The sequence below is a fragment of the Siniperca chuatsi genome, linkage group LG17, assembly GCF_020085105.1.
Source record: "Siniperca chuatsi isolate FFG_IHB_CAS linkage group LG17, ASM2008510v1, whole genome shotgun sequence".
In the NCBI taxonomy this organism is placed as follows: Eukaryota; Metazoa; Chordata; class Actinopteri; order Centrarchiformes; family Sinipercidae; genus Siniperca; species Siniperca chuatsi.
In genome coordinates this window covers 12,896,687-12,912,424 of record NC_058058.1, presented here as the reverse complement: position 1 = coordinate 12,912,424, position 15,738 = coordinate 12,896,687, and the positions used below count along the sequence as shown (strand labels likewise).

General features: G+C 39.6%; 1 protein-coding gene across 1 annotated transcript in view; it reads right to left on the bottom strand.

Moving 5' to 3' along the window:
- Positions 1-15,738, bottom strand: part of csmd3b (CUB and Sushi multiple domains 3b) — a 359,142-nt gene that overhangs the window by 12,574 nt on the left and 330,830 nt on the right. Inside the window, exons 60-68 of the mRNA XM_044171541.1 lie at positions 12,391-12,564; positions 11,434-11,619; positions 10,174-10,347; positions 6,584-6,766; positions 6,232-6,408; positions 4,644-4,823; positions 3,786-3,959; positions 3,372-3,545; positions 42-115 (exon numbers count right to left, since the gene is read on the bottom strand). Of these exons, the coding sequence (XP_044027476.1) occupies positions 42-115; positions 3,372-3,545; positions 3,786-3,959; positions 4,644-4,823; positions 6,232-6,408; positions 6,584-6,766; positions 10,174-10,347; positions 11,434-11,619; positions 12,391-12,564 (1,496 nt within the window). The remainder of the gene's footprint in view (positions 1-41; positions 116-3,371; positions 3,546-3,785; positions 3,960-4,643; positions 4,824-6,231; positions 6,409-6,583; positions 6,767-10,173; positions 10,348-11,433; positions 11,620-12,390; positions 12,565-15,738) is intronic.

Sequence of the window (15,738 nt, the reverse complement as noted above, 5' to 3'; positions counted from 1 at the left end):
AGGTAGATAGAGAGTCAAGTTTGTCAGCACAGATATTTTACCTTGAAACCGTAGGTCCGGTTTAAGGAGCCATAGCGTGGCGTTCCTGGGTTATCACAGCTGGTTTTGGTCGGTTCTGAAAAAAAACAGCACACGCGTGTGAGTAATTAGACACAAAATCTAAAAGAAAGATAGATTAGCAGTGGCATTATATGTCCTTTCTCAACTCTCCTTTCCTCTCTGTTGTCATGGTAACAGCAGGGTATATATATATTCTAGCCAGACAGCAGGGGGCAGTCGTGTGTTATCAGAAAACGAAGCAGGGCCAGCTTTGAAAGTGTGTGTGAGAGTGTGTGTATGTGTGTGTGGCAGGAACATCAGCATGTAGAGCACATCCTGACGCAGAGCTCGATTCAATACAGCTTCCGAAATGACAGATTCACTCTCCACTTCTCTCTCTCTCTCTTCCTGTACCTCTCTAACTGCCCCCTCTCTCTGCCTCTCCCTCTCTTTCTCTAACTGCTCTCTTCCGCTCTCTTTTTATCTTTCCATGCCACTGTATCTCTCTCTCTGCCCCCCCACCCCCACCCCACCCTTCCCTCATCTGTCTTATTTAAAGAGCAGGCTGCTTCGGCTCAAAACTCATTCTGTTTCAGTCACATAGTAATACACATCACACACTAACATACAGCTGCAATCACACACTAATAAATCACCCAAGCACACAAACACAAAGCCTAACACTCAACATTACATTCTCACTTCACTTCCATCGTAGAAAAAAATAAAGCAGCACTGAGAGTCACTTTATGATTGTGTGTATGCTCGTGTATGTTTCATAGTCTCAAACATATACGATATAGAACTGAAAGATGTCCCTTCACGAGCAGCATACTTATGCTGTAACTACTTCTTTTTCAGGAGTTATTGATTAAGTCTTTACACTAATGAAGTAACACTTCAGATCAAGCCTCCCATTTTTAGATTGTCTATTTCACAAGGAACATATGACTTTGTAGCAGCTGTAAAGTACTGTATGCATGCCTTATCGAGCGCTATGAGGGAACAAAAAGTCAAGTGTCCGTAAGCATTATACAAAAGCTCTCATTTATTACAATTCATCAGCATACTTGATGTTTAAGCACCTGGTCTGAAGTGGTGCTCTAAATATCACATGTGGTGGTGAATTGACCCAGTGGAACCATTTGTAATGTGTGCTGAATATCCCTTCTCATTTTCTTCTTAATCCCCAGATAGCAGCAGCTTGTTTGTAGTTGGATGTGGATGCCCATTTCTAGAAGGCTTTTACTAAATACTGTAAGTTACAGTGTGTACTGGTGTTGCTTATGAGGAGGCACTTTCTCTGTAATTTCTGAAAAGGGCTTCCTATATAAGATCTCTACTTTGTAGACCAGAATTTTTAGACACAACTCATTGAATGTTAACGGTTTTAGAAATTGTAATTTTTGGCTAAATGTGTCTCACATACACTTACTTTATCACCTCTTTCTCAGAGGCAAGAAATTCAGTTTATTAGTGCAAGCACAATATGTTTATATATTGAATTGTCCGATACTTTAGTAAAGCATTGCAATTTTTTAAAAAACTTTACTTCCTTAGTATAGTACAGTATAGTATACAGCAGTATAGTTCTAAAAACAGGCTTTATGATGGATGATCAGCTGTACAACCTACATTTAAGATGAACATTCAGTAGTTATATGACAAAATAAAAGATTTTGGCTAATCCCCGATGTTCACTGAATGTGGCAGCCACGCCATCGTGGCTCGCAAATCCTGTTGTTATGTTTAATGTACACATGACTGGAGTGTCACACCCGCAGTTCATGCGTGGCTCTTTCCTCCGCTAAGCTATTTTCACGCACCTGGTCTATTTTTGTGTGAACAGCTCATGTCTCTGAAGCGTGAAGTTCACCCGTGAATGTATATAAATGCCTATATTTATTGACAAATAATTACTGTATGTACAATGCAGGACATCTAAGCTATTGAATCTATCTAACATGTAAAACACCAGCAGTTTTATAAGAAAGAGCTGCCAATTTGGACACATCAATGGAATCATTTAAGCCTTGTCCTCCTCAGGCTACTTTTTCATTTACAAGATTGTCTCAGATGAGCCTCCAGTTACTATTAATTAATATTTCAATACGTCTATGTAACTTTAACTTTGACAGAACAGTGGTTGCTCTGCACAGCAAACCCATGGAGTAAACTGAAATGTGGCTGCCAACTCCATAACGATGGGTCATTAATCGCCATGATCATTAGGCAGGGGAATATCAGACACCAGTCCAGGCTCACCGGGGGAGCCACAAACCAGTCATAATAAACTGGCAGGCTAGCATAAACTAAATAATGTCTTTCATAAGTTATTGAACCCACACAGATATTCAGTTAGGGAAGTAAATACATAAAATAACAACAATCAAAAATAATACTAATCAAAAGAAAACATGTACAGCAATGCAAAAACATTAAAACATATCTGTAATATTGTGCTCTGACATGTTGTTTAAAGGAAGATACTTATTTTACCTCCTGATAAATATCATTCAAACGTCAGGGGGCTCTAGTGGTTTAACCATCACTGCCTTTTAATTTTAACCCTGACTTTGAAGTGGATGAGACACCCCTGCCTGAGGATACCAGGCTGTGCTGTGTCATGTGGGGATAAATGATTGAGGATATAGTCAGGGACAATCAGTAAAATCTTCAGTGTTTGGTGGAGGTTAAAAGCCTTGGTACTGTATTTTGAACAAGTTGGAGAAATAGTTTCTTTCTTAACTCATGAATTTATTCAGAAATACAGCGCCAACGTTCTGACTATTATATATATTTTAAGTTGGTTGACTAAGACCTTTGGGGCTGGGTTTCAAATCTCAATACTTTTATACCAAAATCGAAAAATGTCAAGTACCAAAAGCTGGCATTCAATGTCAGGTCAGATGCATGATCTTGTTCACTTATTCTCTCATCAGATATATAATGGTTTAAATCAACATTTATATTATTAATTAATATTAATATATATTTATTACGCAAAGTTCTTGTGCGGCTGCTTGTGTTTAGAGAACATTTAACTTTCGAGAACTTTTGGCTTCTTTTGTTAAATAAAAAAAGGGTTTTGCAGGAAAAAAGTGTTCATTTTAATCAAACTAAAGTATCAAAAAAGGATGGTTTTGGTATGATTTCTGTTGGCCAAGTTGGCCAACATAGGAAAAAGTGCACATAATAAAAAAATATGCAAGGTCTGAATTATTTACAGTCAAAGGAAGCACTCCCAAAAATATTTGGATAATATTTTTCTGTTGTATAATGGCCTCCCTGTTTTGTCTGATCGTCAAGTGAACATAAATGATTAATCTTACCGATACAGCGTGGCTGCGTGCCACTCCAGGTACCATCACTTTCACAAAGCCTGGTTGCTGTGCCGACCAGAATGAGAGGTGCAGCACAACTGAAGGACACTTCTGATTGGTAGATGAAACTTCGTCCCTCTCTGAAACCACCAACTGGAGTACCTGGGTCACCACAAAACTTGGCTGCATGCACGCACACACACACACACACACACACACACACACACACACACACACACACAAACAATCTCATTTCAGTATGTGGTGCTAAGATTGCTGACAAGCACTTACTTTTTGGGTAGCTCAAGGACAAATGTTGATGCTTCCAGTTGTAATTGATGGTTGGTAAAGAATAATAACAGGCAATATGTGCACTAACCTGTATGCATGTATATGAGTGTGTAGGTGTGTGTGTGTACTTACGTAAGCACTGTGGTAGCATACCGCTCCAGGTGCCATTGGCCACACAGGTCAGGACAGCTGGGAATGAGAGCTCATATCCAGGTGAGCAGCTGTAGCTCACACTGCTGCCCCATTCAAAGTCACTGCCCTGCAGTACCCCATTACTGATGGCAGGTGGAGCCGGGCAGGTCACCGCTACAAGAGAGAGGGAGAGGTTAGGAAAGCGATAGGAAAAAAAACCTACATGAATTTTTAGCAGCTGCATGTGATGCTGCTATTTCACTCAGAATTACTGTCCTGTAAATTGCCTGATAGCTGGAGAGAGAGGGAGACTGATTGAGTAGATCATTGATTACAACTACTGATTTGAAAATTTTCTTATAATTTTATAGCCATTAAACTTTACCAATGGTTGGGAGATACTCTTCTATGGAAAGACTTTCAATCAAGGCCCGTAACAGATACAGTTTATACTAATTACAGCAATTACAAGTTTAATGTGACTCATATTATGTGATTTGTTTGTATGTCTTTATTTTCCTCACACAGTCACTGACTGCATGGTGAGCAGTATCTGCTGTGTCACTCTTTATGTAGCTTGGGTTATACAAGGGTTTAAGTTGGATTTAGAGCCCACTTATGAATACAGCAGTTGTACTGTACTACTTGTACACATGGGACATTTTTAAATACCAGTACCATTCTCTGTACAAAGTACTGATAGTGGGGTTTTTATAATATACTCTACAGAAGATGGTCAAGAATAGCCCAAAAGTTTAAAGAAATGCATTTGAGTAGTTTAACAGTATGATCACTGTACTGTATGATTACAGTTACATTTGTAAACAATGTAATAAGTACATTTAATAAACAATTTACCTGTACATATAGGCATATTCCCACTCCACGTCCCATTTTGGGTGCATGTCCTCACAGGTGATCCATCCTCCTCCATTCTGTATCCTGGTTGGCACTGGAAGGAAACATTCTGACCAATCGTAAAGTCTTCTCCATAGCGAAGGCCGTTAGCTGGCACACCTGGATCCCCACAGTTTATCACTATGGAGATGGACGAGTGGGGTTGGAGTGGAAGAGATGGGATGAAGATTAAGATTACAGACATGAGATAATTAAACTTTTAATTTGCTTATTACTCTGACTTATATGTTCTTTTATATAGGTAGTTCAAATTTCAAGTAAGTCTATAACTGTCAGAAGATTATATTTCAGGAATCCCGTCTAAACAAAGTTGCTGTGATCAAAGAGATGACTTAACTGCATATTCATCTATAATAAATATACTTGTCTACTTAATATGTGTAATTTTAAGTTGTGGAGATCACAGTGAGTAGCAAATCTGGGATCGGACTGCATGATCTCTTCAGATTCAGTTATGGGCTTCACTTCTCATGAATGAAACAACAGTGATATTAAAAATGGCCGTGGTTGTCCTGGGACTCCTTTAAGGAACATTAGGATTCCCTTGACTGCACTTATAAAGCACTGTCCTTCATAGTCTAATAGGCAGTTTAAATGCTTTTAAACCCACCAGATACTGTCATGCCTGTTAATAGATGTAGTGTAATCTACTGTAAAAGCTATTTCCTTTAAGTCAGGGGATTCTTATAAACTTTTTTCTTTCCAGGACCCCATATTGAAGGAATTTGGTTTCTCAGCATTTCTATGTCTTTGTTCCGTACTGCTGGACATTTCAAAACTTATTTCTTTGCATATTGCATTAAAGTCAGGAATGTCACTGAAAATTGGAAAACATTAAAATACTGCTAGATCTCTTTTCATCCAGGGCCCAGCTAAGTGAATTTCACCTTGGGACACAATGTAGAAATGTGTTTAACAAGGTATTTTGTTAGCGATTTTACTGTATGTTAGTGTTATATGCCACTCGCAGCTGTTGTATTTATGTTTTCATGCCGGTTTTGTAGTCTGTGTAACATGCAGCACTGATTAACACTTGTTCAACCATGGCTTCGGTCACATTTAATATGGGAAGTGAATGATTTTATGGTTATTTACTCTTGGGATTTTCCCCACAGAGTTCAAAAAGCAAATTAGCTAAAGTAAACAACAATCAAGGTTATCCATGTCACCCTATAAAGTCTGTAGCAGGAGCATGAAGATTTGAGGCTGATTTCATTACTCAGACTCTATACTGTCGCATTGTAATTTAAAACCGGGCATAAAATAGGGTTGAAAAAGGCTGGAAAGGAAACCTTATAATCACACATCAAGAATTTGGTGATGTTTATGGGTTGCAGACTTTACGTCATTGCAAAGCTAGAATTTAATATTGTGATTATATATAGTAAGTAATCCATAAAGCTGACAGTCTCGGCTCTTTAGTCTCGAAGTGCTGCATTTATTTATGGAACATCATATATTGTTAAATTATCTATAAACTGATCTATTAGTCCATCAGCCATCCCTCAATATACAACAGGTAACTTACTGGTACAGTTGGGCTGTGCTCCCGACCAGGTCCCGTTGGCCTGACACTGTCTGGTGGTGGCGCCGGTGAGCAGGTAGCCATCCATGCAGGAGTAGATGACAGAGTGAGAATATGTTGTTCCATCCAAACGAAATACTCTGCCATTACTGGGAGTGCCAGGGTTACCACACTGGACAGCTGGGGGAAAAATGAGAGAATGAGAGAGAAAACGCCTTGTGCATCTCAATGAGTTTCAGCTCTATGACTATGGTTATTTAAGGAGACTGCACAGTACATGGGTGGATCTATAACTGGATCAGTGTCAAGGTGCTGGGTTCTAATAGGTTGAGGTTAAGTCAAAGTATCGTCCTACGTTTACAGAAGGGCTGCGTGCCAGACCAGGTCCCATTGGGGAAGCACATCCTCTCTGAAGAACCAATTAGATCATAGCCCTCCGAGCAGCTGAAGTGAACCTTGGAACGGATCCTGAAATCCGTTTGTTCCCTCGAACCATGTGAGGGAATGCCAGGATCGCCACAGGAACCAGCTGTGTCGCCTACAGAGAGAGAAGCAAGGCGTTAGGTCCCCGACTTTAAAACTGGAATCACCGCAAACCAGCTGCATCTTTTACAAAGACAGAATAAACCTTAAAATTACTCTCAATTTATCAAGGGGAAAAAGAGGAAAAATAGCAAAAGATGATCTAAACAATAATTTTAATTTATCACTTGTATAGATACGTTATTGAGACAGCATTGTAAAGTGAACTCCGCAGTGTGAGTTGAATATTTGCTTCCATTTTTAATATAAATCACATTCTCAGGGTACTCAAGTATGAAATGGCTGCTTACGAATAGTAGTGGACTGCACACATATGTTGGTGACAAGGGGCATATGTTTGCCTTAAGAGTGTATGTATGTGTGCTGATTGGTAGGTGGGTGGCAGTGTGTGTGTGTGTGTGTGTGATCCTCGCTCTGCCCTTGTAGAGCCGCCTGGTCAGCAAATTCGGCCTTACAGACAGAGCACGCTCCTGGGAACACACACACACTTTTCACACACAAACACACAGTGTGCCACCCACATGTACAGGCCCGGATGAATACATTGTTACTCAAACACTTCTGGTCACTATTGCCTATTTTGTTAATAGTCTAAAATTTGCATTGGCTTATGTGCGCATAAAATGAATGTCAAAACCTGATAAATGTTAGTTTTGGATAGCTAACAGAACACAGAATGAATATTTTACCACTTTTACTGTAATTATAAATTTACTCGCACCATTCACATCCATTATTGACCATTAATTCAAGGTGTGCAACAAAATACTTTGTGTGATAAATAACTCTGTTAAGAATTTCCCAAATGTGTCTGTAATGTTTTTGTGTTACTTTTGACAAATAACCTAATTTCACATTGGCTCTGTTTGTACTATACTGCAAATATCTAGAGGCTTACTGCTAAATTGAGCTTACACATACCACAGACACATAATGACATAACATCTTTTGTAATGCCTCAGGATTTCCGACTGAGTTTCTCAGATGTAAATAAATAAGCCTTTACTGCATTGTATCCTAGTTATTTGTCTTTAAAAGCTTGGAAATATGAGGAAATGGTCTATAACAAGATGAACTATTTTTCTTTCTGAATATTGGCAACAGATCAAAAACCAGCCAGGGCACAAACAGACAGAAACCTACAGAGACACTATGCTACCAGCTACACAACTCCCATGGTATGCTCACACACACATACAGAGCTCCAAAGTCACCATGTAGCCTCAGGTGTATCTGGTCTCAACAGGGAGAACAACCAATCTACCTAATGTCACTAGTGCAAGTGTGCGTGTGTGCGTGTGTGCACGTATGTGTGTAAGTTTCTGTGGGACGGAGCATTGTAAAAACTAATCTCTGTCGTTTCCCTCAGGTGACTTTGGAACAACCACTAATCGGTCACACACACATTCATCTGCACGCACACACACACGAGCATCCATCCGATAGAAAGATTTGGGCTGTACTCTGGTAAATTCACGGGTTACTGAGCTGAAGCTCCTTTGCCCAGGTTTGCAGAAGTTCTCAAAAAGCAGGACAAAAAAAAATCCAACCGTCTGATTCAGGGACTTACTGTAGGTGGTCGAGCAGGGAAGAATGGGAGGACAAATTAAACCGTTTGAACATCACGTAGTTTCTTATAAAATATGTTTTTCAAATAGCAGTCACTTAGCCTGCAGTAAACAAAGATTAAAGGAATAATTTGATATTTTGAGAAATACACTACCGCCAACACGGTTCTGTCCAAAGGTAACTGAATCCACCTACCAGCACCTTAAAAGGTCACTAATTAACTAATTGTATCTAGTAAAAATGAAAAATTGATATTTTACGGGTGGCTATGACTTCCTGCAGTCTCCGCTAGTTGCCTGGCAATCTCATAGTGATGACCAGACTCCAGGAAGTCACTGCGCCCTGTCAAGAAATAGTCCTGCTCATAATCCCCCATAAAACCACATCTTTTTACACTTTGTTTTTTGTACAAATAAAACAAACGGGATATAACCTGTTAATTAGTGAATTTGAAAATCGTGCTTTTAAAGCCATACAGCCAGTGTTTTTTTTACATTTTTTAAACATGGTTGAATCCAAGACCGTTGTGACTGTCTTGTTAATTTTTATATTTTTTACGAATTTTACCACGAAAAAAGTTGATACTTGAATGGTTTTGCTTTTGAATCTCAAGTAGGTCAAGGTTCACAGCATGCTAGTACAAGTCAAATCCCAAATCCTCATTTTTGTGAGGCCTGACTCAAGTCCAAGTCTGACACTACTTGTACAATTGGCTAAAACAAATATAAAATAATTCCCATTAAAGCCAACATGATAGGAATTTGATTTGAGGCTTCAGGTCTAGACACAGTAACCACTGTACCTACTTGGTTAAAATGAATATATGTAAATGTGGCAACATAACCAACATTTACATCGGAAACGCTGTTTGCTTATCAGCAGTCATGGAGAAGAATTGCGGCCCTAGCACTTCGACCATGGGCTGAAGAACTCTTATCTCTGCAGGGCTGTGGTACAGACCTGCCACGTAAAAACCATGAATCACTGCTTCTTGAACTATTACCCTCCCTTACCCTGCATCTCCCCCAGACAATTGCTGTAAATAACAATGTATTCTTAGTCAACTCGTCTGGAATGTCAGTTTGTTATATAAGCGGCAGCTGGGAGCCTCTCAGTTTAGAGAGCCATAATCATGCCCCCAGCCAGCCAACTGAAAAGTTTGTTTATACATGATGGAAGGTAAGGAGGCTTTCTGTCTGCAGAGACAATCTAGCTCAATAAGTGGTGAGATATGCATATACAGTAAATCCAGCAGGGAGGAAATATGCTTGTGTAAAGCAGTTTACAGAACGACAACAGTGGTGCAGCTACAGTACCCAACACTGTCTTAAAATCCACTCACCATGGAAAGACAATAAAACAAATGCTAAAGAAAATGCTCAGGAAAAGTATGCATAAATTGAAGTAGTTAAGTATTTAAATGTGTTAATATTTAAAGAACATACAGTCATTGCTTTTTCTATTCATCTTTAATCTTTTCCTTCAGTTCACAGTATCCCTCAGGAGATAAAAAACACTCATGTCCAGGGCTGAGGTGTATGTGGGTGTAGTGGGAGGTTATGCTCCACAGCCCCTTTAACAGACATATACTAATATATTCTCTTTTCATGCAGCAACCCTGTCCATCCATCCCTCCCATTATCTCTTCGACTGAGTCCAAAAGGGTTAAGAAAGTGAGCCTGCAGAACGTAAAGGCATGAAGTGCTCCACACTCTGTTGAGTCTACATGTTTTTGACGTCTTGCCTTTCATCTACAACTCCCATCTAGCTATCTCTCTTTCTGATAGGGTGGACTTGAAAGTCTGTATATTCAATAGAGGTTAAAATGGTTACCTGAGCAGAAGGGCATGGGGGCACTCCACATCCCATTGAGCTGACAAGTCCTGGATGATTCTCCTTTCAGCTGTCTTCCGCCCAGACAGGAGTATCGAGCCGTTGAACCAAATGTAAACTTATCTCCACTCAGCACACCGTTAGGGGGAGAGCCAGGATGACCACAGTCTACAACTAGAGACCCAGAGAGAGAGCGAGAGAGAGGGTTTGAGAGGCACAGAGATGAAGGAAGGATAGGATTGACTCAACACAGCTTTGCGAGAAGAGCTGCAGTGGCCGCTGTCAAGAACTAGAGGCACAGATTCAGAAACAAAAAGATATGTGTAGGATTAGGGATAGTGAGAAAGATACAGGAAAAAGACAGACACACTGCTTTCTGAAATTTATGGCACTCTTGGAATTATCTGTTGTTATTTGTGTTTATGTGCTCTAACGTGAGCATGTACAGCCAACTAGCTTACTACCTACAGTAGTTAAATGATACTTCCAAGTCCAAGGAACACATCATTAACTACATAAGTACATTAGTTTGTTTGTTTGTTTGTTTTGGTTTACAGATTGCATTTTTAAAAAAGCCATGTTCAGGATGAGCACATCCACTGTGTAGTATTTCCCCACTGTGTGGGAGCCAGGGGGTGCTATTAGAGTTTAGGGTAAACAGAGCAGCTCTGTCTTGCTGATAGCACAACATTTGCCAAACACCTCATCATCCGTTAGTCCTCATCCTAAAAGCCTTTTCTCTTGTAACATTTAAAGTGAAAACATCTAAACAAGTATGTAAGCTAAGCAGCCAAGCATGCTTATGTAAGAACAGTCGGATGTAAAATTTTTCCTTATCATATTTATAATACTAGGACTTACTAGCTCTACACTGCAGCAAAACAAAGGACACACTGAAACAGAGAAACAGCACTTTCTTTATCATCAGCAGTCATCAAGTACATACTTAACACTCCTTTGACAGGATTCTCGTTTTAAATACATTACATCTCTTTTTGGATACATTAAAAGTCAGCAGGAGACAGGAGTTTTTAACCAAATCAGCGGCCATCAGCTGGAAATGAGAAGCCTGCTCTTGTCTGCCTGTATGAAATCAAGGACCAGTTCTTTCAGAAATTACTAAGAATTTCATAAAACTGTATATGTGCCTTTCCAGAATGGAAAGCTTGACAGGCGTAGCAAGAGTAACAGTCAATTCCACTATCATCTGTCCCATTCACTGTCAGGTTCAAAAGACAGAAACACAAGGATCAAACTAACCTATACATTCAGGTAGGGGTTTGTCCCATTGTCCAGTAGGTTGGCAGGTCAGTACAGGTGATCCAAACAGGTAATACCCTGGGTTACAGTCGTAGAAAACCACAGTGCCAAAGGTAAAGTTCCCATGCTCTATTTTACTCTGTCGGATGGAGTTGGCTGGGATGCCTGGATCAGAGCAATTGACCACTATACATAGAGAGATAGAGAGACGGACACACACAAAAAGAGAGATAAAAAAAGCATGTGTTATTTGGCATGAACCAGAGAGGGTCATTTCTCTCCCCCTCTTCCTTTTCCCTTTGTTGTGCACTGGGATTACAGCTCTGTAAAATAATATGGGGCATAATAAGGAGGTTGTGGTGAAGAAGGAAGAACTGATTAGGGCTGGTGTTTAAAAGGGAAGATATGGCAAATGTTATGCGATGCTATAATGAAGGCAGGTGTGTATGTCTGGGATCCGGCACCCATACACTGCAAGGGGTTGTTATCATTACGTTGCATTTTTAATTTTACACAGCTCATTGGCACTTCATTCTGTAAACTGGGCAGAACGCCGATACCTCGCGTACAAACTCATGTGAGTGAAGCTACCCTTGTTGCTGTGATTGTTAGAACAATCAGAGCTTGAGATTTATGTGTCAGTGAAAACAAAAAAGTTTCCATTCACAAGGCTGGAGCCAGGACAGGGTTAGAGGGATGTAGAGTATTATATCTACCTATTTTTAAAAAAGAAATGTATCTCTTCTGTCTAGGTAAAAACTGGTTTTAGGCTTATGATGGCAGAGATGTTGAATAAAGTTAGAGGTAGAATTGAGGTGAAATGAAAAGGGTAGGGGTGAATAAGGATGGCTGTTATCAGGAAAGGCAGTAAGGATAAATAAAGATAAAAGTTGAGGTGGTATTAAAGGTTAGGGATAAATAAGGTTAGGGGTGAATACACTTAACTTTTCTCCCCACCTTTACACGTTGGGGGCGGGTGGCTCCACTGGCGGTTGGCCTGACACTGAGCGCGTGCGGGCCCCTCCATTTCATAACCCCGATTACAAACAAAGCCGACCACATCGTTGAGGTTGAAGCCATTTCCCACTGTACGACCATATATGGGACTTCCTGGATGGCCACAGCTGATTGCTATAGGGAAGACAGTGTGAATCATGGATACAGAATCAGAATCAGAATCAGAAATACTTTGTAGTCTTTTGCTACAGCAGCTCACTATCACGTCAGTGCACACAGGAATAGAAGTACTAAGCAAAAAATATAAAACACTATAATACAGGTCAGAAAATAAATTAAGTACCAAGTGGGTATAAGTATAAAATAAAATAAAATAAGTGTGAAGTACAAAGTGGGTTTACCGGTTGATGATAATAATACAGTATAAGGTAATAATGCATGAACTGTCAAGTTAAATGTAGCTTATTAAGATTATAATGAGATGGAGGATATTGCACAGCACTAATAGAGGTATGAATAAATATCAATATCAATAATAGGGAATTTTAAACTGAAAAGAGTATATTGCACAGGAGTATTAACACAGAATATTGCACAATTATGTCAAGTATTGCAGAGATTTAATGATCAATGTCCAGTTTAATGGCCTAGGGTCATATAGACTAACACTTAGAGGGAGGAGTTAAAGAGTTTGATGGCCACAGGCAGGAATGACTTCCTGTGGCGCTCTACATGTAGCTATATACAGATTTTTTATTACATTTAATATAAATCTACTTGAGATTTCTCATAATAAATTAACGCGCCTTAAAGGATAAGGCTAGTGTCATTCTATATTTTTTTTAATCAATATTAAATCCCATCAAAAGACAGAAACCAACGATGTGTTACCCCCTTTTCACACATACAGACTCAAGGTGCGACAGGCTGCCATTCATTGTGAATGTAACCTCCAAATAGCAGCATGGCTCCACCCCCTGCGCCTCGAGACTCAAAAGTCTCCCAGCGGCTCGACATGGAGAAGTTGAGAAAGGTTCAACTTCATGCAAATTTCCTGTGATGTGCCAATCACCCTTGTTTTGATTCCCTCATGAAACTGAAGCACAGCTGTTAGCAACTGAGCTGTTAACTTCAACTCAACTAAAAGAAAAGAATTTTAAAGAAGAAGAAACAAGCTAAGTAATTTCCTAAAACAGAGAGGCAGTGTAACTTTCATTAAATGTTATCCAAACAGGAGTCAATATGGCATTTTCAGATGCAGATTAATACACATTTGGTGCTCTATTATTGATGGCAGCAGGACGGTGAGTTTGTGGGATTGAGTCAAAATAAATTACAGTGCCCATGTTCATCGTGAGTAAGATGTCATCCAGTGCAACAGTGTGGCTCATTGATGCATTTTTAATAGTTTTTGGACAACAATAAAGGTCTATGGCACAAAAGAATAAGCTACATCTGGCTTCCTCTACACTGGCAACACTTGTTAGCAGGATCGATTTATTATTGGTTTTGGGCTTTTCATGGGGTTTGTTGACAGTATTATATCACCAGTTTTATTTTTCAACATTTTAGACAATGTCAGTGTCACCTAACTAAAACTTGTACTAAAAAGCAGCATTACTGAAGAGTTTTTCACTGCACATTTAGCAAATTTGACTGGTCAATGCTGGACTTTAAATAAGAACCTTTTTTAGGTGGATATTTCTTTAACAGTGATGTCTTTCCAAAATATATCATATATAATTGACATGTTACTGAAGAGTTATTTGCGACATTGTAGTCCTATCCAGCAGTGCTACAGTATTTCAACAGTCACTGCCACATAGTTGCAGCTGACCACTGATTTAGATGCAACTCTATTTTGAAAATGTTTTGGCTTTTCATAACCCATTGCCTAATTTTCTCATTAAATTACAAACATCCAATTGAGTAAGATTTCTTCTTGATATGAAAGCCACAAAAAATGTGATCTAAAGCAAACTATGCCTTTCCTCCAGTATTTCATAAATATTTATGAGAATGTCAGATGACCGAGAAGGGTAATTATTTTGGAAATATTAGGTCTCGCCATCTTCGGTGTTAGCATTGAGTGTCCTCTGTTTGCCATTATGCATCATAATTATTTGTCCTGTTGACTTCATTCACTGGGGCTACTTAGAAGTTTGTGTGTGTCCCTTGTCCTCATTGTGCTGACGCCAGTGTTTTGATGTTTGTGTAAACAGACAGTTTACAGTTACTGCCAGCCCCTCTCTCATCTGCCTCTCAAACTCTCCCCCTTTAAATTTATTGCTTTACAGGGAGGAGAGGGGAGGAGAGGAGAGGAGAGGGGGAGGAGAGGAGTTTGACCAAATTAAAAGAAAATAAGAAAGACACAGACTAGGTAGAAAAGTGAACAGGGATGAGGAGAAGACCAAAGAATAGAGCAGAAGAGAGGGCACCAGTGGAGGAGAAGACAAGAGAAGACAAGAAAAGAACAAGTGAGGTGAGGAGAGTAGAGGAGAGATGATCAAGACAAGAGAAGACAGGAGAGAAAGGGAAGAAGCCAAGGTCTGTTTTTCACTTGATCAGTGAGAAACAGAAGTTTGTTTGCTTGTCTAAGATACAAATTTATCTGACACCGTCAGCATGCCCTGCAGCTACACACACACACACACATGCACACACACACACACATGCACACACACACACACAGTCTCATCATCATTCTGTTTGTGTCTCTAAACAAGAGCCTCTCATCTCCATAATTACAGTATAATTTGGCTGTAAAATGATTTCCCTCAATAACTCCTGCATGAATAACCTCAATAAAATCAGCATTGCACAGAAACACCAGATACACAGATGGATGCACACACTATCCTAACCACATAGACACAGATGCATGCAATACCCACACACACATATACACACAAACATACTATCTGATATTAAGTCCCTATATTGAACATTTCTTCTTGATTTAAGGGTCATAGTCAAAAACTATTTCATAGAGCAAATAAACTCCCTTTCATGCCCCTTCTACTCCAGAAATGTAGACAGTACGTCACCACCGCCTGTCTTTTAAACATAGTTCTAATTTAGTGAATAAACGGGCTGTTTCTTTTGGGAAAAGGCTTGAGATGGCACTCATCATCAGCACCTTAACTATGCCCAGTTGCTGCCTAAAAACATTCAGGACGCTCACAGCAAGTGACCAATTTTAGAAGATTTTCACAGTAGCCTGGACACGTCAAAGCGTTCTATTTTATCCTCAAGTCCAGCTATTTATCTCATCCACACCATACTGGCAGTTGGGCCCTCTGGCCCTTTATATAAGACCGCTGTTGTGAATCCGCAGAACCTCAGGAC